General features: G+C 32.7%; 2 protein-coding genes across 4 annotated transcripts; one reads left to right on the top strand and one right to left on the bottom strand.

Moving 5' to 3' along the window:
• Window positions 1-15463: 15463 nt before the first annotated feature.
• Window positions 15464-16132, top strand: LOC114751905 (uncharacterized). The gene has a single exon (XM_028940599.1). It carries the CDS (start codon window positions 15654-15656, stop codon window positions 15924-15926), a length of 273 nt encoding a protein of 90 aa, XP_028796432.1. The 5' UTR covers window positions 15464-15653; the 3' UTR covers window positions 15927-16132.
• Window positions 16133-17102: 970 nt separating this feature from the next.
• LOC114751904 (josephin-like protein) lies at window positions 17103-19337 on the bottom strand. Of its 3 annotated transcripts, XM_028940598.1 has the most exons (4): window positions 19249-19337; window positions 18198-18371; window positions 17387-17816; window positions 17103-17276 (listed from the first exon to the last, which is right to left on the bottom strand). In XM_028940598.1, exons 2-4 carry the CDS (start codon window positions 18294-18296, stop codon window positions 17266-17268), a joined length of 540 nt encoding a protein of 179 aa, XP_028796431.1. In that variant the 5' UTR covers window positions 18297-18371; window positions 19249-19337; the 3' UTR covers window positions 17103-17265. The 3 variants fall into 3 exon arrangements, with proteins under 3 accessions (XP_028796431.1, XP_028796429.1, XP_028796430.1); XM_028940596.1 differs by having other exon boundaries at window positions 17103-17816; XM_028940597.1 differs by lacking the exon at window positions 19249-19337 and adding an exon at window positions 19097-19129 and having other exon boundaries at window positions 17103-17816.
• Between the last annotated feature and the right edge of the window lie 7836 nt (window positions 19338-27173).

Here is a 27173-nt window from a genome sequence, read left to right on the forward strand (position 1 = left end):
TCATCATAGCTTAGTCACATCATGGCAACACAATCACATCATGCAAGCATACATATTAAGCACACAGTATAGGTAAGTTCACTACCTTGTAACATGGCTTTCCCCTTGCTTTTCCTTTGATTCCCTTGTTTTTCCAACCATGTGGACATTCGATCAACATCACCAAACATCCTCTTGGATGTTCCAAAGGTCCTAAACACAGTCACATTGATCATACAATCCGTTAGGACCACTAGATTACATAAAGTTCAAGACTAGCTTTCTTGAACCTCAACCCTTTCTCTTAGTCTTAGGGTTTTCTTTCCAACTTTTCTAACATAAATCTTATCATTTCCCATCCTTAAGATCCATTTCTTGTCAATGAGGACCACTTTAGATGGCCGTAGATTCAAGAATACCAAATCTGGAAATTTTGCTTCGGGTACTGTTCACGCAGAATTTCCAGAATTTTTGCTCAACTTTGAAAATTCATAATTAATTCTAGAAAAATCCAAATTGAGTGGTTCCAAGTCTCACTGAAAACTCCTTAAGTTAAATTTAAGGAAAAAATAGTTTCAGGAACCAATTCCACGCCAAACAGCACCGGAAATGTACGGAACGCGAAACTCTTCCAAAAGTTCAACACTGTTTCCAGATTTCAAACCCTAACTTTGAAAAATCACCATAAATCGTACACATATCCAAATGAAGTGTTCTACCTATGGATTTAAAGCTCATAGAGTGTACTTGAAGCATGTAAAATTTCAAAATCAGATACACACAGTAACTAATCCGAAATAGGCATGAAATCAGGTGCTATAACCATCACATACCTTGTTTTAGAGCTTGATCTGGCTTGGAACCACTTGGCCTTTCTTTCTCCCTCTTCTTTCTCTCTCTAGAAACCATTTTGCAAGAGCTTCCCCATGGATTCCTTATGCTTGGACGAAATGGTAGGGAGGGGAAGGGGTATTTATAGAAAAGCAGACTGAATCTGGACCGTTGATCTTAAAAATACGTGGCTCGATCCGGACCGTCCATTTTCTCTTTTGATCTTACGGTGACAAGTGTCCCATGACATCATGCTTACCTCATCATGATGACATCATGCTTACATCATCAAGCCACATGTCTTTAATCCAACCGCACGCGTGTCTTGCATCCGACCGTACACGTGTCTTCCATCTAGCCGTACACGTAATATTTTCTTTTTCTCATCTAACCGTACACTTGTCACTTTCATGTCCTTCATCATTTATGGCATTAAAAATAGGGATAAAATAAATGGAAAATTCGTGTAAAAATATTTTCTTAATTATTTCTCCACCTATCAAGCCAATCTTGCACCATATCATATACTTTTCGGGTCCTGACTTACCCTGTACCGTTGGGACAACTTCTTAAAATTCTGGCCAATAAAAGGTACACATATGGCGCCATCTTAGAGGAGCATAGATGAAAATAATTAGCTTTGCTGACAGGCTACTTGACCTTACTGAGTCATGCAGTAGAGATTTCACTATAACAGGTAGACAAAAGACTGTCTAAAATATTCCCGTACTACGTTCTGATTTTTATGCTGTCCATAAATATCTTCTGGTGACTCAGCATGATGACTCGTAGGTGTCATGATTACGCTTGGTGACTCAGCATGATGACTCGTCGATGTCATGATTACGCTTGATGACTCAGCATGCTGACTCAGCATCGTCATGATGGCTCTTAGATATTTTCTTTGGTTTTGTCTCCTATTTAGGAAACAAAATTATTTAATATTTGATTGGAGTATTTTATTCAATCCAAATCTCCAAAAATTCATCCAAAAATATCATAAAATTCCTCATATTCTAGAGAAAATCTGTGAATTTTCTCAGGTCATAACTCAACCTGTAGCCCCACTTAAAAATCATTCTTTAAAATGCCCTTTTTCGACAACTGGCTTTTAAGTATTCTTAAAGCCATCTTGCTGGTCTTCTGGGGATGAGACTAATTTTATAATTTTCTATAGTCTCTTAGGTCATACATCCCCATTTTACCATAATTTTCTGAGGTTTCCTTATAACTCAAACAATTAAATCTACTCTACATCTCAAATTGAGCCATAAACTTATAAATTCCTTTTAAGTTACCTCAGGGGTATTTTCGTCATCTCTCTTCACAAAGAGCCTTAGAATATTATTTCCCATTTTCTGGGATTTTCTTAGAATTTTCTAAGTACTTTTCATTTTTACCCCTGATGGCCGTAACTTTCTGAATTTACGGTTTTACCCCTGCTTAGGCTCAACCTCATAAAACCATCTCTTTGAGGCTTCTAACTTAACCTTTGATCTGTATCTAGCCTCTTTTCTCTTTCTAGGCCTTTGAGACTTTACTGGAGCCTCTAACTTTGATTACCCTTTAGCCTCTTAAAACTTTCATTTTGCAGTTTAGTCCCTAAAACTGCTTTAACTTCCTTTCTCATCTTTAAGACCTCTACTAAAAAGCGGTCTGATAGCATATCTCATTCAGGCTATTTCTGATACTTTTAGGCCAAAAATCGGGATGTTACAGAGGGGGAGAGGGGGAAGGGCTGAGAAAGGAGGTGATGCTTGTGTTAAGGAAAAAGGTGAGCTTATGATTTATTTAGCTCAAACTAACGGCATCTTCAAATGTTTTAGACGGAAGGACTAACTTTATTAACGGAGCATACAATAAGGATTAAATAAAAAGAAAAAAAATCAATAAGGACATAATTCAAAACTTGATAAAATTACAAGGACTATCATATTTATTATCCCACATAATAAAATGATAGAACAAAATTTATTTATTATTAATATAAAGGTAGAGTTTTATTGAATTGTTTCTCGACGAATTATACTATATGATAGTGAATGTTAGGTTTTAAATTGTCCTAGTATAAAGTTGGGGCAATATGGATGTAGATGTGAGACAAGTACGTGGCATTTGAAATGATTAAATCAAAGAAAGATATCAAAGAAAGAAAAGAGCGGGCGTGCTGCTGCTTATTGAAGAGAAAAGAGTCCCTGCAGGCGTTGATGGAGAGCGTAGATTGGATAATATAAGTCCTTTTAAAAAAAAGATAAGAGGAAGAGCGAAGAGAATGTTTAAGAAAGTCATTAAACAAGACCTGATTAGCAATCCATTTAAATATTTGTTAGTTGATAGGTCAACACGATTCATGTAACTAACTCCTTTTAATGGAATGAGGCTTCTTGTTATGTAAAAGTGAAAAATTACGCTAATATTTGCCTTTGTATCCGTGTATAATCTGTAATTTAGATGAATTTGATATTATTTAAATTCTTGTGACAAAATTAATCTTTTTTTTTTGTATTGAGAAAATTAATCTAAGTATATGTTTAAGTTAAAGTTTGTCATTATTTCATATCATTTTTCTCAGAAATTAATAAATTATTAACATGTGGATTTATCAAGGCAAAAAAAACATGTGGATTAATACTTATCATTAAGGAAACTGTAGAGATCCATAACAAGAAAAGATATATATACATAATTAAAAGTTAATTAAAACTATAATTAGTTACGGATTAATTTATTCCATCAAATTTAGCAAGTTTGAACTAGTGTAAATTAGCACCCAATTTTGTACCATACAAGTAATTAAATATTTAAAATAAAGGTTCAAATATATTTTTGTTACAAAAAGTCAAAACGCATTCCTAAAAGAATTATATAAAATTTGACAAAAATGTTTGGATGTAGAGGGGTCACAAAGAAGGGGTCCAATGATTGGATAAGTGGATTCTGTTGCAAACTTGCAAGTGTTCCTCCAGAGTTAATTGGTACTCCTCCAGTCCTTAATATAAGACCTATTTAACTAATTTGATTAGATTAAGGAAGTTAGGTAAGTTAGTTAATTATAAGAAATATGACACATTTTTCCTAAAACACCATAATCATCTTTTTTAATACCTCCTCTTCCTCTTTTATTTGGTTATGGTTGGGAGAGTATCTATAAGGGTAATTTAGAGACAATTGATAAATATGAGAAATGGGTCTTATATTTAGGATCAAAACCAACTCAACAATTGGATCCTATATTAAGGACCGGAGGAGTATCATTTATAGCCCAACCATGTGTTGGAATAGAGGTTTAAGGAAAATTAATCTTGTTAGCGATTGTATAGAAGCTATTGCTATGTTAACTTGGGGTTGCACAAGTGATCACCTTTTTTTTGGTATTGTTAATGATGTTAGGATCTTAATTCATAGGAATTGGGTAATTCATATCCATCATATTCACAAGGAAGGAAATCGTACTGTGAATTTTCTAACTAAATTGTCTCATACTACAGTTAATAGTTTTTGTATTCTTGATCAACCTCCACCTCTGTATCCAAAGGCGGATAATGATGAAGAGGTTTAATTGTAATTTTTTGCTTTGAGTAATAATATCAAGATTTCCATTCAAAAAAAATTGACAAAAATGTCAAATAATATGATAAAATAATTTTTTAAAACCAGTGTAATGTTGGCTTTTTCTAATAGTTGATATCGAGTCAACGTTGGGTAAAACAATTTCTTGACATGCACTTATAATCCACGTAATGATAAATGTAACATTTTCTCCGTTATAAAAGATTACGTGCTATAATATTTTGTATGCCTTGTTTATAGATATTTTTGAGGCAAAAATGTAATTTTATCGTAAAATAAATTATCTAAAACTTCTTTATATCTAATATCCGATGTTGTGGTCTATGCATGTCCTAATTATGTACTTTTATCCCATTTATTCTTTTCTTCAATAGTCATATATCGATAATATGTATTTCTTAAACTTAATTAACAAATAACAAAATTGCTCTTTCTCTGAAAACGCCAAGGTACATGGATTTTTACAAGCTTAATACCAGTAGTTTTTTTTTTTCCCAATTTAATGATAATAGTGGACCCACAAAAGCTGTTATTAACTATTCCTTAATATTTTTTTTAAAATAGTTTTTTTTCTGTAATACTTGCAAGAAAGGTGAAATGAAACTGAACTCATTGATTGAACCAAAAAAAAAAAAAAACCATTATAGATCAACTGGCACTGAAAACTCCTGCATATATATAGGAGTTAATACACAGATGATTTTTAAGTGTCATCCATCAGAGAAAAAAAATGATATTTGTTTTCATTTTTGTGTGCAGATTTTCTTTCATTACGTTCCCCGTTCCAGATATTGCAGACGTTAGTACTTACAGCGTTCCCAGAATCTTTGTATTTCCTCTTCCTCATATCCTACCAGAGAATTTTGCAACTTTCTACATTATCATCTACCACTTCTGTGTATCGTACGTATATAATATATACTCCCTTTTCTTTCATTCTCTTGTGCTTTCCGGGAAAATTTGTTAATTCAAGCTTTTGTTAATCTTGTTGCTTTCTTGTTTTGATAATTTATTTACAGGTTCGTTTGAATTAAAAGGAAGAAAGACGAACGGAGTTTTACTGTTGTACTGGAGTTGCTTGTCAAGAAGAAGAAGAAGAAGAGTCCATAGATTAATTCCTTTTATATCGTCTTTATAAAGTTAATCTTTAATAACCAGTTTCGGAGCAGTTTGATTCTTCTTCTTCCTTCATTCATTAGAGAAAATTTTCTTACCTTCTCTGTTCTTTGCTCATGAACTTCAATACAATCTTTCTTCTCTCGTTCAATAATTTCTTCGTTCGTCACACAAGCTCAGAAATGAGCGTGAAAGTTCTGCAATGGTCACGGCGAGTTCTTGTTCCCCATCCTTCCTCCAGACAACGGTGCCAGGTCAGCAACGGCGGCGAGCCTCTTGTGTGCCGATTCCCGCGCAAATTCGATCATCGTCCGAGTGTGCTTCAGCGGTCTCGATCTTGCGAATCCACAATTTCAACATCTAAACTCATAAGCGGAACCTCCACGGCCAGATTATTATTTTCTTTTTCCGATAAAGAATTCCCCGGAAATGCCGGCAACGACGATGGTTACGATGATCGTGACAGTAATGCCACAGATCAATCTTGTTCCCATGAAGAAGCCTCTGACGAGAAGAAAGACGGCGACAGTTGTTTCAACCAGCTGAACGTTAACCACCGCACACTCCTCCCCGACGGCGGAGCTCAGTTATCGGAGCAAGAAGAAAAAATGATGCAACTGAGGGAAGAGGAGAGTCTGTGGAGATCAATCGTAGAAGAAGCATGGGAGATGGAAGATCGAGTGGACAGGGAAACCATGAAACAATTCGTTGCACCGGTCGGGGTTGAAATTGAACGGGACAATTGTTACAAAGAACATTTTGAAACAGAGGAGGCGTATCTGAGAGCATTAATTAAAGAACCCCATAATCCTCTGCTTCTGGCGACCCATGCACAGTTTCTTTATGTCGTTTTTGGCGACTACGACAGGTACCCACATGTCAACCTTGATGTTTTTGAGTCTGCAAATCACTCTCATCATTTCTGTAAATATTATGACTTTAGTTTTGTAGTTATATTAAGTATACAAGGGAATGACTTAAATATATTAGTTTATTATAACAAACACGATATTATCTTCCTAATCATTGAATTATTTATGAGTTTAGCGTATGCTTGGGAATTGGGATAGCATTAGGAAGCTTCAAAAGTCATTTGGGGCAGAAAAAGAAGTTAATTGGCTGAAAAAAAAAAACAATAATGTTTGACACGGTTTTAGAAAGGAATGGACTTGGACTCACTCTATAATTTTGATTCGATATTAAACTTTAATACTGTGTTATTTACTTTCTATACTTTTAATTCAATTGAAATTTAGTTTTTTAACTTTAATTTACTCTGTCCTTATAGTTTTAATCCTTAAGTTTCATGAAGCATATAATTTTATTTTCTAAAATGTGAGCGTTTTTATTTTAAATAGTTAAACTACATGAGCTAAGTTGTATCATGTTAATATTTAGGCTTAAGTTATAATCGAGGTAAAACTATAAGAATCAAATAAATAATTTTTCCTAGTTGCCCAGCAGATGTGAACCTTATTGATTAATTAGTGTTATATATATGTATTGATCATAAGTTTTAAAGGGGTTGGTTTTTAATTGAACAGGGCAGCCGAGTGGCTTGAGAGGGCAATAGAGGTGAAGGAGGAGAATGGAGTAGTTAGAGACGCAAAGGCTTACAGGAAATACGGAGAGTTCAAGAGGAGAGCGAGGAAGCACTTGTTGGCTGCCCATATTGCCTTGTTTGAATCCTTTTGTTTGGACTAACAGCCCCTCCCTTGCTGCATCTTATGCTCACTTCCTCTGGATTACTGCTCCTTATAATAACTCATGACCTTCCGCAATTCTTACATTTACTTGGTTGACATTTAGATTCCACAGAGTTAGATGGACCCCGCTTGACAAGTATTCAAAGAACCAAACAAGACTGTTAGCATACTTTTTTATGTTGCTAGTTAAGACCCAAGTACAGTAACAGTATGTTTTGCTGAATATATAGATTTCAGTTAAGGGCATACATATGGATGATACTCTCTAAAAAGGGAACGAAAGAATTAATGGAGAGTTGAAATTAAAATTAGGGTACCTCTCTTTGTCTTCATTTTCTGTGATTAATGGAATGCACTAGTCTTAGCTACAACTTTTTTTTTGGATGCCCACGCTTGAACTCGTGCCCTAAGGTTTAGAAGGATAGCTAGAAACCACAAGAGCACAGGAAAGCAAGCGTCTTAGCTACTACTTTTGATACCATGAGAAGTTTGATTAATGTTTGGTTTCATTACAAATAATCATTTTCACTTTTTACATTTTATGAGGTGCAAAATCACTCAAACTAAGCGCATCCAAACTTGACACTAAGAATTAGAACGAGCAAAGAGGACAGTCAATGAAGATTTGTCGAAAATTTGTTTGTAAGTGGTATTGTTGGATTACCTTAGTTAGACAATTCTAAGCAATCATATAATGGGCTCACTTTGAATTATTGAAGCTGCATTTGCATATAGTTATAATCTAAATTCTTTGCTCTCAAGTCAACTCATACAAACAATGATTAAGATTCTAATTAAAGATCAAAAAATAATTTGCTATTGAAAATTTTTAAAATTATTACTCATAATTTCCAAGGGTGGGAAGAGAATCTCTCCCTTCTCTCCACTTTTTTATTTACAACATATGGTCAACTTTACATAGTTGATATTTAGTACGTTATAAAAGATATTGTTAAAATGTCAAATAAAAAAAGATGTATATAAATAAATTTAAATTATTAAAATGTGATCCTAACTTTATACTTTATTAGAATATTTTTTTATTTTTATAAAATATTAAATCTCAACGGTTTAAAATTGATTTAAAAGTGAGAACAAAGAAGTGAAGAGGAAATAGAGGATTAAGGGAATTAGAGAAGCTCTATCTCTCTAGAGCTAAGTACACCATAACCTTACTCATATTACGAGGATATTTTATCCAGAAAATAATAACAAAATTTTTTTGGACTGAAAATAATAACAAACTTAAAACACCATTAATATATCATTGAACTGATTTTGTAGCTTTGAAATGTTTAAAAGATAAATTTGAAAATTATAAGTAATATTTTTTTATAATTTAAAATTATGGTCTATCATTAACAAAATAAATTAAGAAATCTTAACGATTATTTTTTTTAAAAATTATGTTGATTTGCAGCATTGTAGGCTCTCTGGCCTCCCCTCCTTTAGAATTGTCTGTTTAATTTTGTAGTTCGATTTAATTATTACGATTTTGTCCTTTTCTATATTTGAATTCGATATGAAACTTAAATTTTATTCTCTATTTTAATTATTTTTAATCGGTTTTAATTTTCTAAAATATTTGTGCATCTTATATTGCCAGATCCTATTTTAAATTAAGAATAAACCTTGTATGAATACAATAATGCAACATTTCGCTCCTTTTTAAAAAAAAAATTATAAACCATCTATTGGCAAATAAAACTAGGTGAGCCTCCCATGCATTGCACACTCATATTTACAAATCAGTACTCTATATATAAATATATATTATTTTGATATTTGTTGTTGATTGTTTCATTATTTGTTGAAGACTTGAAGGAGCTAGCATGAGAATCAAATTGCTTTTATTTGAGCCAAAGTTTTTTAAAAGGGTAGCAAAAAATGTACGACACAGATAGTGATTGTTTGACATATGAAACCCCAACGGTCCGTAGGACAAGCTACAAAAACTAGGGAGGTCTACCATCTAATCCAAGATGTTAGTCTAATGGCATTTCAATTAGAAATAATTTTTTCGATACTTCATTCTCCTGCCCTAATTTAGGAGTTAATTAAAAAAATTTAGTTTTTGTGCTAAATATATATACTTTGAATTTACTTTATCTTTCATATTTGTTATTTTTTACTAAATTAAGGGAAAATTTCATTAAAAGAGCTCTGTAGCAACATAATTTTTATTTGGGACTAAATAATTTTGAAGCTTTACTACAGTTTTTTGGGGGGTAAAATAAAATTAAATTGAGAAGCAAAATGTCCATATTACCTTTAGTGTTTCAAGAAGAAAAAAAGGTCTGATAGCGTTTTACTCTTAGAAACCAAATTTCTTTTGTCATGTAAATATTAGTTCGCATTCTCTGTACTCTGTTCTCTCAGCGTTCTTGTTTCATATTTTCTTGTCTATGATGGTTCTTATCCACAAAGTCCTTCTTCATTTTTTCTATTTTATATCAACTTCGGGAATTTGTGAATTTTACAATCATCTATTTATAATTACCTTAGGAAGTTTATTTCATATAGAGAGATATAGGCTGAATGGGCGCATATGGCTCCCACATTTACCAATTTTCTTCTGAATTTACAATAAATATGACCTGCTTTTCACGTGGAAGAGTGCAGTTTGAGTAGCCAGCCTATGCTAATCCATTCTTGTTCCATACTGTGGTTGTCCTTGCAATGCTGCTATTCTACTTGTTCAATATGATATCCACCGAGACAAAGTAATCACAGCTAAATTGTGGCATATGCATATATATGATGCGGATTTGTTCATAGCTATAGAGACGGAATCAACAGCACGAGATGCCATATAGATCTGTTTTTCTCTGTTGTATTTAAAATATCCACAAAATCCTTCTCTATTTCTTCGATTGTGGATTTTATGGGTTTAGTTTGAGCTGTTATGGTAGAATTTTTTTATAGTTGAGATAGAATTATTCAGTGGGTTGAGTTTAGATTCACACTGTTAAGGGTTGAGGGTAAATCTTTTAGTTTCTATCATGGATTGTATTGTAAATTTGCAAATTCCATTTGTCTAGAAAAATGGTGATTTGATATTGTGAAAACTTGTATTTCTATTATAAATTCACAAATTCTTGTTACAAATGCATATTGTGTTTAATTATTAAAAATTGATTCAAATTAATACTTAAATGATGTGCAACAATATATTATATATGGCTAGCAGCAATAGAAAGTAATTATTTTGCATCTTTCATGTGGGAGGCAAATTTGTAAAGACCTTAGAAGGCAAAACGATATATAAAGTACTGCATTGAAATTGGCTGGCAAATATATAAATGCAGAACAAATTAATCCACTTACAAATGGGTGTGTTTATGTTATTAATGAGCGTATTTGTGTTGCAAATATCCTAGTTCCATATGTGAACCGTCGCTCCTAAAGTTGTGAATTGTTTTGTTCAGCTTTATTAATGAAATAAATCCACTTGCAAATGGATATATTTATATTGTCAATAAGCGGATCTATGTTGTAAATGTCTTGATTCTACTTGTGAACTGTTGCTCCCAGACTTGTGAATTGTTTTGTTCAATTTTATAAATGAAATAAATCCACTTGTAAATAGAACCATGTTGTAAATGTCTTAATTCTATTTGTGAACTGTCACTCCTAGATTCATGAATTGTTTTATCAACTTTATGAGTAAGATAAATTTACTTGCAAATAGACGTATTTATGTTGTTAATGAGCGTATCCATGTTGCAAATTTCCTAATTCTACTTGTAAACCTTTGCTCCCATACTCGTGAATTATTTTGTTCAACTTTATAAATGAAATAAATCCACTTACAAATGAATGTATTTAAATTGTTAATGAGCATATTTGTGTCATAAATTTCTTAATTTCACTTGTAAACCATTGCTCCTAGACTTGTAAATTATTGTTCTCATAAATTAAATAAATTCACTTGCAAATGGATATATTTCTATTGTTAATGGGTATATTTGTATTGTAAATCACCTAATTCTACTTGTGAATAGTTCCTCCTTGTAATATCCTAAATTTTATTTTAGGATTTATACAAAAAAATAATAAAATAATAAAGTAATAATAATTTTTGACTTTCCACAAAAAATTCAGAGGAAAGTTTGGAAAGACTTTATTAGGGGGAAGCTCCCCCTAATAAATGTATGGGCATATTAAATATACCCCCACAATTCAGTTTTCCTATCAGGCGCAAGAGAGAAAGAGAGAAAGAGTGTGGAAGAAGGAGCAAGGAGTATATCGGCAATCATTATGAAGGAGAGGACAAGTTTTAAAGATAATTTAAGTATATAAAATTACTTCTTTTCATCAAAATTTTTTCATGAATATTTCCTATATATTTTAATTTTTCTAATGACGATGTTATTATAGTGATTAGAGAATATTTTAAGATTTAGGTATGGAGTAAGTATTAAGTTTTGATAATAAATGACCATAGGAATTTAGAAGTGAATGAGTAGTTAATTTTAATCAGTTTAGATTTACCCATTTGTTAGTTTTTGGTATTTAAATTAACTTTTTTAGTTAAAAAATCTGTTATTTATGATATATATCATATTTGTACTGATTAAAATTAAGTTAAATAATTTATTTGGATTTTTTTGACATATTATTGACATTTTAATCGGTTTAGAATATTAAAAATGTTGAGAATATAATTTTGAATGTTAAAAATGTTGAGAATATATTATAAGAGAATTTTTAAAGTTTGAAGCTTAACTTATAAATTAAGAATTTTATACAATTAAATTAAATTAGAAATTTAGCTAAAATATATAAGCTTAATTAATTAATTAAAAATTTTATATTAATATGTGTTCATATTAATTATGTAGATTAATTATTGGTTGAGTATGGGATTAACCTTGTAATAATCCTTTTTATTATTTTGGCAAGAAGTGACTACTTTCCATTTGTTATATATGCTAATATGTTATTTGTGAGTATTTTGTTATTTAAGAATGATGATGTGCTATTTGAAACTCAAGTAGATATATTATACCTTTTGAGTTATGAAAATTGTCTTATAGGACTTTTGGAATTGTGACTGAGCTGTTTGAAAAAATATATAATTTATATGTTATGGATTATATTGAGAAAAGATTGAAATATCTCTCATTATATTTCAAACGATTGGTTTTTATTTGGATTTTGAGTTGAGTTCTATGCTATCACGTGATAAGGCTGCCATTAGTGCACATTAGTTGGTTTCCTTCATCCCCTATAGTGAGGGATATGCCTTTGTGGCTTCTTATTCATCCCCCAAAATGAGAGATAGACTTATGTAATTTGTGTATTGGCCCCGTGGTGAGGGTTTGGATGGTTAAGATTATCTTCTTCTTTTTTTAGCAAAGAGATTATCTTAATATACGTGTTTTATATTTCTATTAATATATCTATATTTTTTGAGAATTAATTACTGTCTCATTTGACACCCCATAAGCACATGTTAGTATGTATGATGAGTTGGAAAGTTGGTTACTGAGGCTTTTATCTCACCTCGTGGTTTCTATTATCTTCAGATGATAATTCAGGTGATGATCTATCAGGAAGGCTACGGAGGCTAGGTATGCTGTATAGCTTGTATAGCCTCCCTTCTTTCTTTTTCTTTTTTTATTTATGTGCGGATTGATTATATATTGCCATATATGGCTCATTTACTTTGATATTGCAAACTAATACTTTTGATTACTGCTATGTTATTTGATGGGAGGGCCATTAGAAGGCCAAAGGCCTCTAAAACTTTGCATGTTACACTCTTTTGAAAGCATTGACTTTGATCAACGGATTTCATAACTTATTTTAAAATGATTTATCAATTTGTATATTTAAAAGTATAAGTTTTGTTTGGCCTAATAGTTGATGGTATTTTTAGACTTTGGAGGTTCAAGGCCCAAAGTTAATAATTGATGTTATGTGATATAAGTTTTTTCTTTTTAACCATGATAATAGTTTTATAATTTTAAGGTTTTTTTTTCTATCATAGTTAATCTTTTAAATAAATTATTTGATTTAATCTAAATGAGTTTTTGGAAGAACGGTCATCACACTCCCAGCCTTGTGAATTATCATGTTCATCTTCTTCAATTTAACTAGTTCACTTGCAAATGGATATATTCTTGTTGTTAATATATGTATCTGTCTTGCAAATTTTCCAATTCTAGTTGTCAATATGATGGCCACATTTCAAGAACATGAAGTTGTTAATTAATATATCCTTGTTACAAATTGCCTAATATCATTTGTCAATAGTACATCATATACATGTAAATTGGCGGGGATAGGCAAAAGATTAGAACTAATTGACATGAAAAATACTCATAATGCATATTCCTTAAAACTGAAATTGTACAAATTCTTTGTACACAAATTTGAACATATTCTAAAGTAGTTTAAATTATATCTCAGATATAACTACTATGTCATTGCTTTCTTTTCAGTTGTTCCTTTATCTGTTGAAATAGTTTTGCATCAATAGCTAACTTCGTATTTCTTCTATGAGTAACTAACTACAGCAATAACTCGGACTTTAGTGCAGTGTGTTGTTCCTATAGCATAAGGATAAGAACTATCAATACATTTATGCAGGTGCAACAATAAAAACCCAAAATAATGAATGAAGTTGTAAACATTTAGTACCACTGCCACTAGCCATATATAATATGTCGTTGCACATCATTCAAGTACTAATTTTAATCAATTTTTAATAATTAAACGCAGTATATGTTTACAATAGGAGTTTGCAAATTTATAACAGAAATACAAGTTTTCACAATACCAAATCACCATTTCTATGAACAAGTGAAATTTGCAAATTCACAATACAATTCATGAGAGGAACTGAAAGACACACCCTTAATACTCAACGGTGTGACTCTAAACTCAACCAACTGAATAATTCTATCTCAAATCTTAGTAGTAAAAAAATTTCTCACTGGTTCAGAACACCATGACAACTCAAACTAGACTCATAAAATACACAATAGAAGAAATGGAGAAGGATTTTGTGCACATTTTAAACACAACAAAGAGAAATAGATCCATATGGCTTCTCGTACTGTTGATTCCGTCTCTTCAACTATGAACAAATCTGCATCATGTATATGCACATACCACAATTCAGCCGTGATTACTTTGTCTCAGTGGATATCATATTGCACAAGTAGAATAGCAGCACAATATGGACCAAGAATGAAAATATCTTGTGCTTATAACTGTACTATTTTAGCTTTGTGGCCGATTGAATAGATTTGCATAAGTTGGCTCCTCAAACTGCACTCTTCCACCTGAAAAGCAAGCCATATTTATCGTAAATTCAGAAGAAAACTGATACATGAGGGAGCCATATGCGCACATTCAACCTGTATCTTTCTATACAAAATAAACTCCTAAAGGTAATTACAAATAAATGATTGTAAAACTCACAAATTCCCTAAGGTAATATGAAATAGAAGAGATGGAGAAGGACTTTGTGGGTAAGAACCATCAAAGACAGGACCAGAGAATGTGAAACAAGAACGTTGAGATAACATAGCACAGAAAACACAGACCAATTTTCATACCGTGGAGAAAATTTGGTTTTTATTACGAGAGTAAAAGCCTATTAGATCTTTTTTTTTCCCCTTCTTCAAACATTAAGGGAATCTGGGCATTTTACTTCTCAATTTAATTTCATTTTGCCCCCAAAAAACTGCAGTGAAATTTCAGAATTGTTTGGTCCTGAATGAAAATTATGTTGCCACAAAGGTCCTTTAATGAAAACTTCCCCTAAATTAATTCATCTAATTGAATTTATTTTATATTTCATATTTATTATTTCTCACTAAATTAATTCGCCTAATTTATAAACCAAAATATAATCTTATAGGAATATTTTAAGAAGATCATGTCAACTTTGGAGGTTGACATAGTCTTCCTGAATATAAAACCTCAATCAATTTTGTCTATCATATTTTTATCATTTTTTCCAAATTAATTTACATAATTTATAAATTGATATATAATTTAAGATCATATAGAGATATTTTAGAGATAACATATTAGGTATATTATAATTAAATAATTTGTTCAATTCATTGAATATTGTAGGGGGTATTCTATATGTGAAGTAAGATCTAGCTTAGTATTTGCAAGTTGCAAAAGCGAAAATAAAACCCAACAAACAGCCCCACCCCACTGGTTTTGTGATGGCCACACGTCGAATCCACAGCCTCACCTCACTATCTGGGGACAAAGAGTCTAAGATAAGACGCTTGTGGAGACCTCATGCCCTCTCCCTTCTCACTTACCTTCAAAATCTAATCCAACGCTTCGTATTCATCTCACAGAACCAATCAGCCACAAGTGATATATTATCATTGTTGGCTATTAACCTCCCCATTTTTGTAATTTCTCTGAGAAAGCAGGTTTTGTAGTTCAAAGCTTAGCTCGGGGCATTAAAACATGGCTTCTGTGATCATGTCATTTGCTCCGGCCACCACGAGAGTGTTTGCGACGGCGGCTGCAAAGGGCGCAGGCGGCGGCAAAGAGGAGAAAGGTCTTCTGGATTGGATTTTGGGAGGCTTGCAGAAGGAAGACCAGCTGCTTGAGACTGATCCTATACTCAACAAGGTGGAGGAAAAGAGTAGAGGCACCACCAGCGGTGGCGGGAGAAACTCTGTCGCCATGCCCCAAAAGAAGAATGGTGGCTTTGGAGGATTGTTTGCCAAGAAATGATGACAAGGCCTCAAATTGCCTGCTTTATTGTTCCTCTGTATTATGCTTTTGACCATTATTTTTGCATCCCCAACTTATGTTTATTCTTTTAAGGATATTGCTGCATGCTGATTTTGGTCTTCTTTTCAGACAGTAAATTGAAATTTAAACTGGTCTCTGTTAAATATGTTCAAATGACAATGTGTAATAGCAAAAACTGCAGTTCATTTAGAGCACTAACAGAGAAGCTAAACAGTGCTAATTAACTATGTGCAGAGGATCCAGCTCCTCCGGTTAGTGCATGTGGAAATTCTTTAATTAATTTGGATAAATTAAGAAAGTTAATTAACTTGCTTCATTTTAACAAATTTGACCTGATCTCCTGTAATATTAGATTATATATTATTTTATGAGTTTGATAAATTAATTTAGAAAAAAATAAATATAAAAAATAAAGTAGATTAAAAGTTTACATTTTTATCAAAACTAACTCACTAACTATCTTTTATATTAAGGGGTATTTGGAATGCTTAGAAAGAGTGTGTTTAGTTTTGGTATCCCTAATGGTTATAGGGATTTTCAACATGAAACTAAATGCATTAGTCAAATAAATATAAATATGAAATGGATACATACAATGCTTTCGACCTTGTAAATTGTTCATCAATCGATTAAGATAAGATAACATTTCTCTTTGCTTAGATAAATGGTTTAAACAGATTGCAGAGTAACTTTTGGTGGCTTATGTATATAGAACCATAACTTAATCACTCAGTTAATCTGTTTGTAAGTAGCTCAAGATTTAGAACTCAAGACACCATGCTGTGGATTGTGGCTTGCGGAATGTGATATGCGGATCAAATTCAATACACATTCCTCAAGAGCAGCTATATGATTATAGCCTAAAGTGAACACGTAGAATGGCAAGAAAATTGCAATAGGAAGATGGTCACTACTTGACAAAGGATTATTGGAAGGATTTTCATTCAAATATCAACAACCACAATGTGTGGATTACAGTCAAATTCCATGATTGCATCATATCTGCCTGAAGATGATATACAAATCTCAATTGTCAGCGATCCGTTATCAAGTTCTATGTACATTAACAACGATATCTAATATTATGAATCACACAAATCCCTGAAATTTATTCTTCAAGAGAACCAGTCAAAACACCTTGCCAGTGATGAGAGACAATTCAAGTCAAAGCATTCACCAGGGCTAACCTTCTGGGAACCCTCTATTGCTTATTATTGAAATATCTTTCACAAACAAAATTGCCCTGATGATTTCCTGTTATTAACAGGGCTAAGATTTTTCTTTTAGTTGTGTAGCTGTATACTCCAAAAACCCATCATCAAGCTGGTACTGTACACAAATGAACACAATCTACAGTCAAGCTTGCATTAAAACAACTAAAGCCAAAAAGGGTGAAGGGTTTCAGGACTGTTTCTCATTCATGACAAGCAAAACCTCACCACCATAAGCAATGACAGCATCCAAATACCCCCAAACTTCATCTGTATCTTTGAAAGGTTCTGGTGAAGCAAGATCACTGTCCAAGTTATACCACACCCCATCAATCCTCCTCAATGCAACCCAGTGTCTGCTTTTCCAAAGGCCAAGAATCCTCTTAACTGGGACATTAAGCACAATCCCCATTAAAGTTTCATCAGGTGCATTGAGATCAATGGAGGAAGCTCCATTACGACGATCATGCCAGACTACACTCTTCCCTCTCTCTTCCAAGGCCGCAATCAGAACATTTATGTCGTAGTTTCCAGTCAGGACGTTATGATGGGGCTTAAAAACAACTGATAATGGCGTCCAGTCTGCTCGTTCAGGATCATCGGACGTAAGTTTTTCAGAAATTGCATTCAAGCCTCCCCGAGTAAAGGCATCCTTTTCCTGATGGAAGAGAAGCAATTCCCCAAAACAAAACAAAAACACAAAACAAAAAAAACAAAAAACAAAAAAGAAGAAGAAGAAGAAGAAATAAAATTACAGAAATTTCTAAAATAACGAAATTCTTTTCACTAGGAATTGCTATGAGGAAAAAGAAAATCAACTGCGTTCTAATACATACTTCCCAACTGATCCTAGGAAATCTTTAACAAACTGGATCATCTTACCTTAGGGCAACTCAGTGAAGAGTTTCTGATAAACTTCTATCCATTTAAAATTCAAGAATAAAGGTTACATTTGATTTGATTGCGGCTACTTCTCATGAAACAATCAACGAAACTAAAAGAGTTACTATAGATATGAAAGGGAGCACAAAATAGGCACCTGAAAAAGATTGTTCAGGCAATGAATTAGGCAATACTGCAGCCTTTGAGTTTCATGATATATTTGGGAATCTTCGCTTGCCATTCCAGTATCCACCATGCGGTTCTCAGAGAAATCAAGAAACTTGAAAGGAAGAATTGCAAAAATCTATATTATGGGCTTCAAAACTGGAATCTGCAGATAGCCATTTAAAAGAGAATATTTAAATTATTGAAACGATACGTTATGCTACTCAACAAAGCAAAATACATTACCATACAGTTAGATTTGAAGTTAAACATAATGGCTATGAACAAATCATTTCTTCTTTTTTTCTTTTTTTTGCCAGCTATGAACAAATCACTTCTAATCCACCCAGAAAACAGAGATTTGTACGAATATGCAAGTGATTCTAAGGTTAATGAATGAACTCAGGAAGAAATGACGTTCGGCTTCAGCATTCTCATAACCATGGGGAAATCCAAGAACCACAAAACTTGGCTTCGAAGGTATGCAAGAGCTCGGGAAAGTTCAATTTTCCATTTCATACGTCATCAAAATGAAAGATGCAATAAAGAACCCAGGTAAAACTAAACAACTAATGAGACCTTTCCAGCTTCTGATAACCATGGGGAAATTCAAGAGCCACAAAACTTGGCTCCGAAAGTATGCAAAAGCTCGGGAAAGTTCAATTTTCCATTCCATACGTCATCAAAATCAAAGATGCAATAAAGAATCCAAGTAAAACTAAACAACTATTAAGACCTCTCCAGCATTCTGATAATCATGGGGAAATTCAAGAACCACAAAACTTGGCTCGAAAGTGCAAGAGCCCGGCAAAGTTGAATTTTCTATTTCATACATCATCAGCTTTATAGACGCAATGAAGAATCCGAGTGAAACTAAACAACAAGTAAGACCTCAATTGGATAGGATGATAAGATCATTTCAAGTTGCCGATGCAAAAAGCTCAAAAGCTACTCAATCTCAGGCCATTTGGCAAAGAAGCAAGAAAATCCAATGGGAAACAAATTCGGGAAAACTGATGCCGTTGAACAAGAGAATAACTCACCCCAGTGAATGATCGACTAGGGTCTAGGAATGAAAATACCCAAATTCTGGATACAGAGTATCAAGAGACTGAAAATCTAGGGCGAGCTGAATCCCCAAAATGGTTTCTCAATATGAAGCAGCAAAAGGTGAAAAGAGAAGTCACTTTTGTCAAATTTAAAGGTGAAAATAAAAGAAGAAAGATAACTATAAGCCGACTGCTCACTCTTTTGTTTTTTTTTTTTTTTAAATCTCTAAAAATTAAATGCTGGTATTAATTATTTTTAATTATGGATGTAAAAATATATTTACTTAGAAAATTATTTTTATCTTTATTACATTTTATGTTATATGACGAAGAGTGTATAAGAAAATTTACTATGAATAATATGTATGACTTCTTCCACAAATTATAAGAACTAGTTAATCAATTTGAGAAAATTAAGAAAATAAGTTAAGTTAGTTATTTGTAATAAATAAGTTTTGTCTTTCTTAAAATATCATTACTAATAAAATGTATTAGTTACAACTATCATTGTTAGAAGGATTATCTTGGAAAAAAACATAAATATGAGAGACAAAATGAATTGAGATCTTATATTGAGGATCAAAATAAAAGTCAAATAATATCTTATATTAAAGACCAGAGGTAATATAAGATTGATTGATTTGAAGAAATTAAAAATTTTAAAAAATTACTTAATTATAATATATGTTATACGATCTCTTTAAAGTACCTATATGTATTATTAGATTATATTTATTTCTAAAGTACTTTCAACATATTTTATATAGATCAAGAAAAATCTTAAAATGCATTAACTCTCTACTAAAATATAACAACTTTTTAATTTTATTCCACTTTACATTTTTCTTAAAAAAATAACTACCCATATGATAATAAATAAAGAAAAAATAGTATATTCATGCTAAGAATTTAACGAAGTGAGTTATGAATACAATTAAGCTCTTAATAGGACTAGAAAAGTATGTTTGTTTATAAGCCAAGTAAATTAGTTTTAAAAAAATAATAAATATAATATTTTAAAACAATTTGTATAACTTTTTTAATCCCTCCAAATTAATTAACTAGATCTTGGCTCTAATACATATTTAAGATTAGATCGGTGGATCATTGTATTGAAGGACTTCCTTGTTATTGACGAGCGATATTTCCGGTACCTTATAAAAAATTATTTATATTCATTAAATTAAGTGACTTTAAATACATACGCGCACTGCTAGTCAAAAAATAAATACACACGCACACATATTATCTAATGTTTTAACACATGTAAGTATTAAATTATCTTTTATTTAACTATTAAAATTTAAGTCTAAATATAGATAAATTGTGAATGTATATTTAAGGTATCATTCTAAAATATTAACGTAACCAAAATACGAGCTTCAGTAATATTTTTAATTCTACGTACATAAAACCATCATGTCGTTTTTTCTTTTTAGTTTTTGGCAATCAAACATCATGTTAATTATACATCGCAATATTATTATAAATTAAAAACACAAATGAGGCATGATTATTATGGATAAAAAATGGGAAAATCACTAACAGATCCCACAGAAGGCAATTTATTACTATGAGGTCCCATGAAATGTCAAAATCACTGACAGGTCCCAAGGGACCTCAGAGTAATATTTTCGTTTTGTAAAATGACATTACTGCCTCTCATATTCCAGATTCACATTTGCTCTGTCATTACGATTTACAACCTCAGCAGCGACTATTAACAACCTAATGAGAGGGCGTTAACAACACTAGTAGTATCCGTTAACAACTTACTTTATAGAATTATATAACCTCTACATAAGAGTAAATTATAACCAAAATATAATACAACAACTTTAACACTAAAATGAGAAGATTTTTTGATATCATTAAGAATTTTAACTAGATCCAATAGGATTATAGTAATATTTTAATGCGAATATCCATTTACAATCTCAACAGCGATTGTTAACAACTGAATGAGAGGGCATTAACAACCTAAGCAGTAGTCGTTAACAACTTACTTTATAGAATTATATAACCTCTGCATAAGAGTAAATTATAACCAAATAGTATAATACAACAACTTTAACACTAAAATGGGAAGCTTTTTGATATCATTAAGAATTTTAACTAAATCCAATAGGATTATAGTAATATTTTAATGCGAAGATCCATTTACAACCTCAATAGCGACTATTAACAACCGAATGAGAAGGCATTAACAACCTAAGCAGTATCGGTTAACAACTTACTTTATAGAATTATATAACCTCCGCGTAAGAGTAAATTATAACCAAATAGTATAATACAACAACTTTAACACTAAAATGTGAAGTTTTTTGATATCATTAAGAATTTTAACCAAACCCAATAGGATTATAGCAACATTTTAATGCGAAAATCCATTTACAACCTCAACAGTAAGTATTAATAACCTAAAGAGAATTGTTAACAACCTTAGCAATGTCTGTTAACAACTAACTTTATCGGATAATATAACTTCTAGCTATAACTAACTAAACTATAAGTAAATAGTCTTAAAGTTAATCTTATATAGTTGTTAGATGTTATATTATCCTATAAAGTCAATTGTTAATAGATACTGCCTAGATTGTCAACAGCTCTCTTTGGGTTATTAATACTCACCATTGAGGTTGTAAATGGATCTTCGCATTAAAATGTTGCTATAATCCTACTGGGTTTGGTTAAAATTCTTAATGATATCAAAAAGCTTCCCATTTTAGTATTAAAGTTGTTGTATTACTATTTGGTTATAATTTACTCTTATGCGGAGGTTATATATTCTATAAAGTAAGTTGTTAACGGATACTGCTAGGGTTGTTAACGCCCTCTCATTAGGTTGTTAATAGTCGCTGCTGAGGTTGTAAATCGTAATGACAGAGTAAATGTGAATATGGAATATGAGGGGCAATAATGTCATTTTACAAAACGAAAATATTACTCTGAGGTCCCTTGGGACTTGTCAGTGATTTTGACATTTCATGGGACCTCAAAGTAATAAATTGCCTTTTGTGGGACCTGTTAGTGATTTTCCCAAAAAAATTCGCAAATTTAAAGCAAATAGATTTTTTTTTCAGTAGAAATTAGGCTGTATCCCCAACCAATAACTCGAGACTAATCCTCTCGAGGGTAGAGATCATCAAAATAGGTTTAAGGCAAATAGGTTTTGTCAATAAATAAAACATTTGTGTTCAGTATTCAGATTGAAATATGATTTTAATTATTGCATAGTTATTTATTTATATAGCTTGAGACAGGGCATATTGGTTATGTTATATGTTGTCCCTTTTTTAAGTTAATTACAACTGGTAGGTAAATACATGGTAAAAACTCCTGAATTAAAGGATCAAATGAAACTGTGAGCCAAGCAAAAGTTTCCAAAAAAAGATGAATAGACATTGTTCAATGGCTAGCCATTTGTTGAGGAAAAGATCAAACCGCTTTATCAATTTTTTTCTTACTACTCGCCAAAATTTGGGGAAGTCCAACTTTATCTCTCTCTCTGCGTTGATTCCTTCTAAAATTCTACACTTTCCCGGAAAATTCCAAGAACCCAGGAAAGAAAACCACAAAAAAGCTGCATTACTCTGCATTTCAATGTCTTCCCATGGTAGAAAACCTTTTTTTTTTTTACTCATATTATCAATGGAGATAACTGTTGACAAACATATATAATCACAGTTACTTGTTCCCAATCGGATAAAGGCTAACTTGTTGAGTTTTCTATTGTTAGGATGTGCCAGAAAACAACCCATCAGCCTCAGATCAATTTAAGTTTCACTTTTCACATTTAGAGGATAGACAAGAAAAGATGGGTTTGAATGCAAAGGAAATTTCACTTCGTTTGTGCAAAATGATTGTGGCTTTTTGCAACACAAGCTACGCATTTGTTCAGAAGCATCCAGTAGTGTCTGGTGTTTTCTCAGTCTCCTTCATCCTCTACATATTCCTCTCTTACATTTACAGCTTCCTGGTTTACTTGTCCCCATTTATTGTAGTCACTGCCATTTTCATCAGAATATTCTGGAGTTCTGAGCAACCCCAGCTGACATATGTCAAAAGAGAGAGGAGAAGGAGTGACTTGAAGCATTCGAGGCTCGCCGGCAAGTATTGCAGAAGTGACTTTGTTCTTGACAGATACTATACCTATTCCTCACATTATAACACGAGTAGAAGAAAAAGTTGCAGAGACAAGAAATGGGGTTTGCATGGCGGTAATACTGAATTTGACAATGCTGTTTCTGAGATAAATTCAGAGAACAAAGGCCATAACTCTCTTGACAGATCTAGAGATGGTTCTTCTGATCATTGCTTGCCTGCCAAGAAATCTGCGAGTCCTAGTCGGCAAACCTTGCGCTCTGAGCCTTCAATGAGTGACTTGGTGCATTTTGGTATCATGGAAGGAATTAAGGAAGATGAGAATGAAGGGCAAAAGGATGATGATGATAGGATTAAAGATGTAGTAGGCTGGCCAAAGAATGATAAGAAAGATTCCATGGATCTCGGATTTTCAGAGTTAGAAAGAAAATGTAGGATGGAGAGTCTCATTGCCAACAGTAGAGCAAGACAAGAATTGAAGATGCAGCTTGAGAAAGGTGTGAATCCAACTCATCATCTTGCTCCTGTGCTTGTAACAAGAAACAACAGTTTTAAAGGTTTAAGGAGATTTGGAGTTGATGGAAGAGAATTGCCTGATTCTGCACCATCCATAATTCGACCCTCAAGGACTTTTAACTTTCTCTATAATTCGTCTCAGGAGAAACCTACTTTCCATCAAGAATCCACTCTAGGGAACCAGAAAGACAAGGCAATCTCCAGGCATCAAAGCTTTAATTTAGGCAGATTTAGAAGATTTCCAGGTAACAACCACTTCTTCTTCGTCCTTGTTCTTTATCAAATGCAGCTCAATTCAGCTTACTTGACAGTGATCTTACTTTGAGTTAAATCATTTAAGCCTAAACAAGAAAAAAACAGTAATTTTTTATGAAACTCAAGTACTCTTTAATGTTGCAGATAAGGGAAAGGGAAGCCATGACAGGTTAATTGAGCAATTGTTCTCCAAAAGTGGCAATTTTGACAGTGATGGAAGTGGTTTGAAATCTCCCAAACCACAAAGCAATTCCAAGGAACCTGATAGGAATAATGGGTCTGCAGGAACTGATCAGAATGTCTCAAGTTTTCAAAGAGATGGACTTTCAGAGAAGCCAGAACCAAGAGTTCAACATATGCCTCCAGAAAAATTACTCCAATTTCCAATATCTAATAGCACTAGTATAAATGAATCTCTGTTCAAATCTCTTGCTGCTCCCATTGAGAAGAACCATGAAAATATGTTCTACGCTGGGAGGCAAATTCGTAAAACTCCAACACAATCCATAGCTTCTGACTTACAAGTAGAGGTTTCAGAAGTTGGTTCACCAACAAAGCACTTAACGACTCCATTTTAGCTCAGAAGAAGAATCTTCAGTATATGATGGGGATAATGAGAAAGACTATTCATCTGGAAGTGAAGATATCTGGGGAAACTCAGTCCATGTGAGAGATGTACATGGAATTGGTGATTTTGAGGGTACTCCAAAAGCAATCATTAACTCCAATAAGGATGTTCTCTCACCATGTCCCTTGCAAGAGATAGATGAAGAAAATTCAGCTGATGTGAGTTCAGTGTCATCGACATGTGAGTTACCTGGAGACACGCCGACTTGTGCGGTAAGTTATGATCAGGACCTTTTTGGTGATAGGAGAGAAACCGTGGTGCAAAACGAAACAGCTCAGCCTTTGAATTCTTTAGATGTTCCATCTTCCCAAGCAAACTCAGAAAGATTAGAGGTACATGATTTTTTCTTCTTCTATGTGATTCAGCTTTCAATGAGGTTAAATTTAGATGAAGCAATGAACTAACACAGACACAATATGTGCTCAATGCAAATATTTCCTTCCCTTTAAGGAAAGAGGGCAGAACCTCCAAATTTTATCAATCCAAATATGTTGAGATGTGACATTTTAAAAAAGTTGACATATGCCGCAGCCAAATATCAGCTTTAAAAACTCATAGAAGGTAACAAGGGTGATAAGAATGTCTTTTTCTTTTCTTTTTCTTTTTCTAACAGGAATGGGGTAACCTTATGAGAATTACACGAAGAGGAAGAAGATGATGCTATAGATATGAATGACTCAGCAACAATGGACAAAGATCACATAGATAACAAGACTGCGCATCAAAAATCAATGGCTGATATCTCTGATCAATCAAATTTGTCCTTTCCACCAAAGGCTGTGTTACCAAAGAAGAACCCACAGAGGAAGTTCCACAATCTAAGATGCAGGATATGGCAAAAACAACTCCAAGCGGTGAACACCATTCACAGGTTAGAAATCGACATGATATAATGTACTAACTGATAGAAAAAAAAAAAATTTATCCAAAAACTTTTACCTAACAACACTAGGTATCCGGAAGTTTTCTGGGAATAAATTTTCCCAAAAGTTTTTTGACAAGAGAGGCAATATTACTACAATTTTAAACTTTCTGGATAAATTTTCTCTCAAAAAACTTCTGGATACCCAGTGCTCCTAAATGAAAACTTTCAGAGCAAATTTGCACCTTGACCCAAAAATAAAATATCAGAAATTCTGCTGCCTCTCAAGCAGAGAGTACATGTCAATCACGTGCAACATAGATAGGTGAACATCAGATTGCATGCTTCGAATAATTTGTAAGAACTTTAGCTTTTTTCAATGATATCTAAGAGTGCAATTAACCTCAATGATGAAGAAACATGTCATCAGTCTTTAATAGAGTTTAGTCCAACTTAGAATGCCAATTTTTTCCCTCTAAAACCTCTCTTCCTCATGTTCATGCTCCAAAAAAGATTATTAACTAAACACAAAACCTTTTGTTTACTAGACAAGTCATGCTGATGAGCTATGTCAGACATTGAAGCCAAGAAAGATGCTCAAGATAATTCTGCTCATTTGGCAAAAAAGAAGCCCATTGATTTAACAAAAGTAGCAGCCGGAACAAGCAGTGCAAACATTCCCACGGGAGAAAAGGTTATTGATCTGTGTTCTATACTATTTCATCTGGGTATTGCGACACCTGACATCCATCAATTAAGAAAAGGTTAGTACAATGTCCTTTGTTTTGAATTTTTACACATGTTTTCATTCACCGAAAGAAATGTTATTGATCTACCAAACTAGATAGAAGAGAAAAAATAGATAGGCTTTTAATAATTTTATCCATTAAAAACTTTTATCTCTCTTGTTATCATTGTTATCAACAATTTTCACAACCTCATTTTGTATCAAAGAACTCCAAAGCAATGAAATTTAGTTGATGCACCTGGGTTAATTGAACAGGTTCCATGGAGTAAAGAGAAAGAAGTGGAATCCCAAACATTGGTGAACCAGGATTCTTCTGCAGAAACACGTATGAATGCTAAAGCAATGGATTCAAGAGCTTCCATCAATGTTAGGGGGAAACATGATGATTCAAAGGAGAATGAAGCCATTTTTTGGTCCAGATCAGAAACTGAACATTCTAAAAAAACCTAGACGAGTAATTCAACCTGAGAATTTTATGCCAATATGAACATGGCGAACTTTCTCATGAAGACGAGCCTCACAAGATGCAACATTATAGAAGTGGCTATTTAACCACATAATTCTTGAAGTCACTAATTATCAGGTTTGAATTCTTGAAAAAATTATTGTTTCATCATTTCATTACTAAGAGAGTGAAAATCACTAGGAATAATTAATCAAATAGTCAAGGAGAAATCTAGATTGATCTCTCATATAATATGCCCTTCTTTTTGTTGGCCACTCTAAGTTAGTTTTCTCCAGTAATTCTTATAGATAGACCAGAAAAGAATATTTAAGCTAATTTTCCAGACCAGCAAAAATGAAGT

This window comes from Neltuma alba, unplaced genomic scaffold (genome assembly GCF_004799145.2).
Source record: "Neltuma alba isolate B1F8T4 unplaced genomic scaffold, ASM479914v2 tig00007154_pilon, whole genome shotgun sequence".
NCBI classification, from domain to species: domain Eukaryota; kingdom Viridiplantae; phylum Streptophyta; class Magnoliopsida; order Fabales; family Fabaceae; genus Neltuma; species Neltuma alba.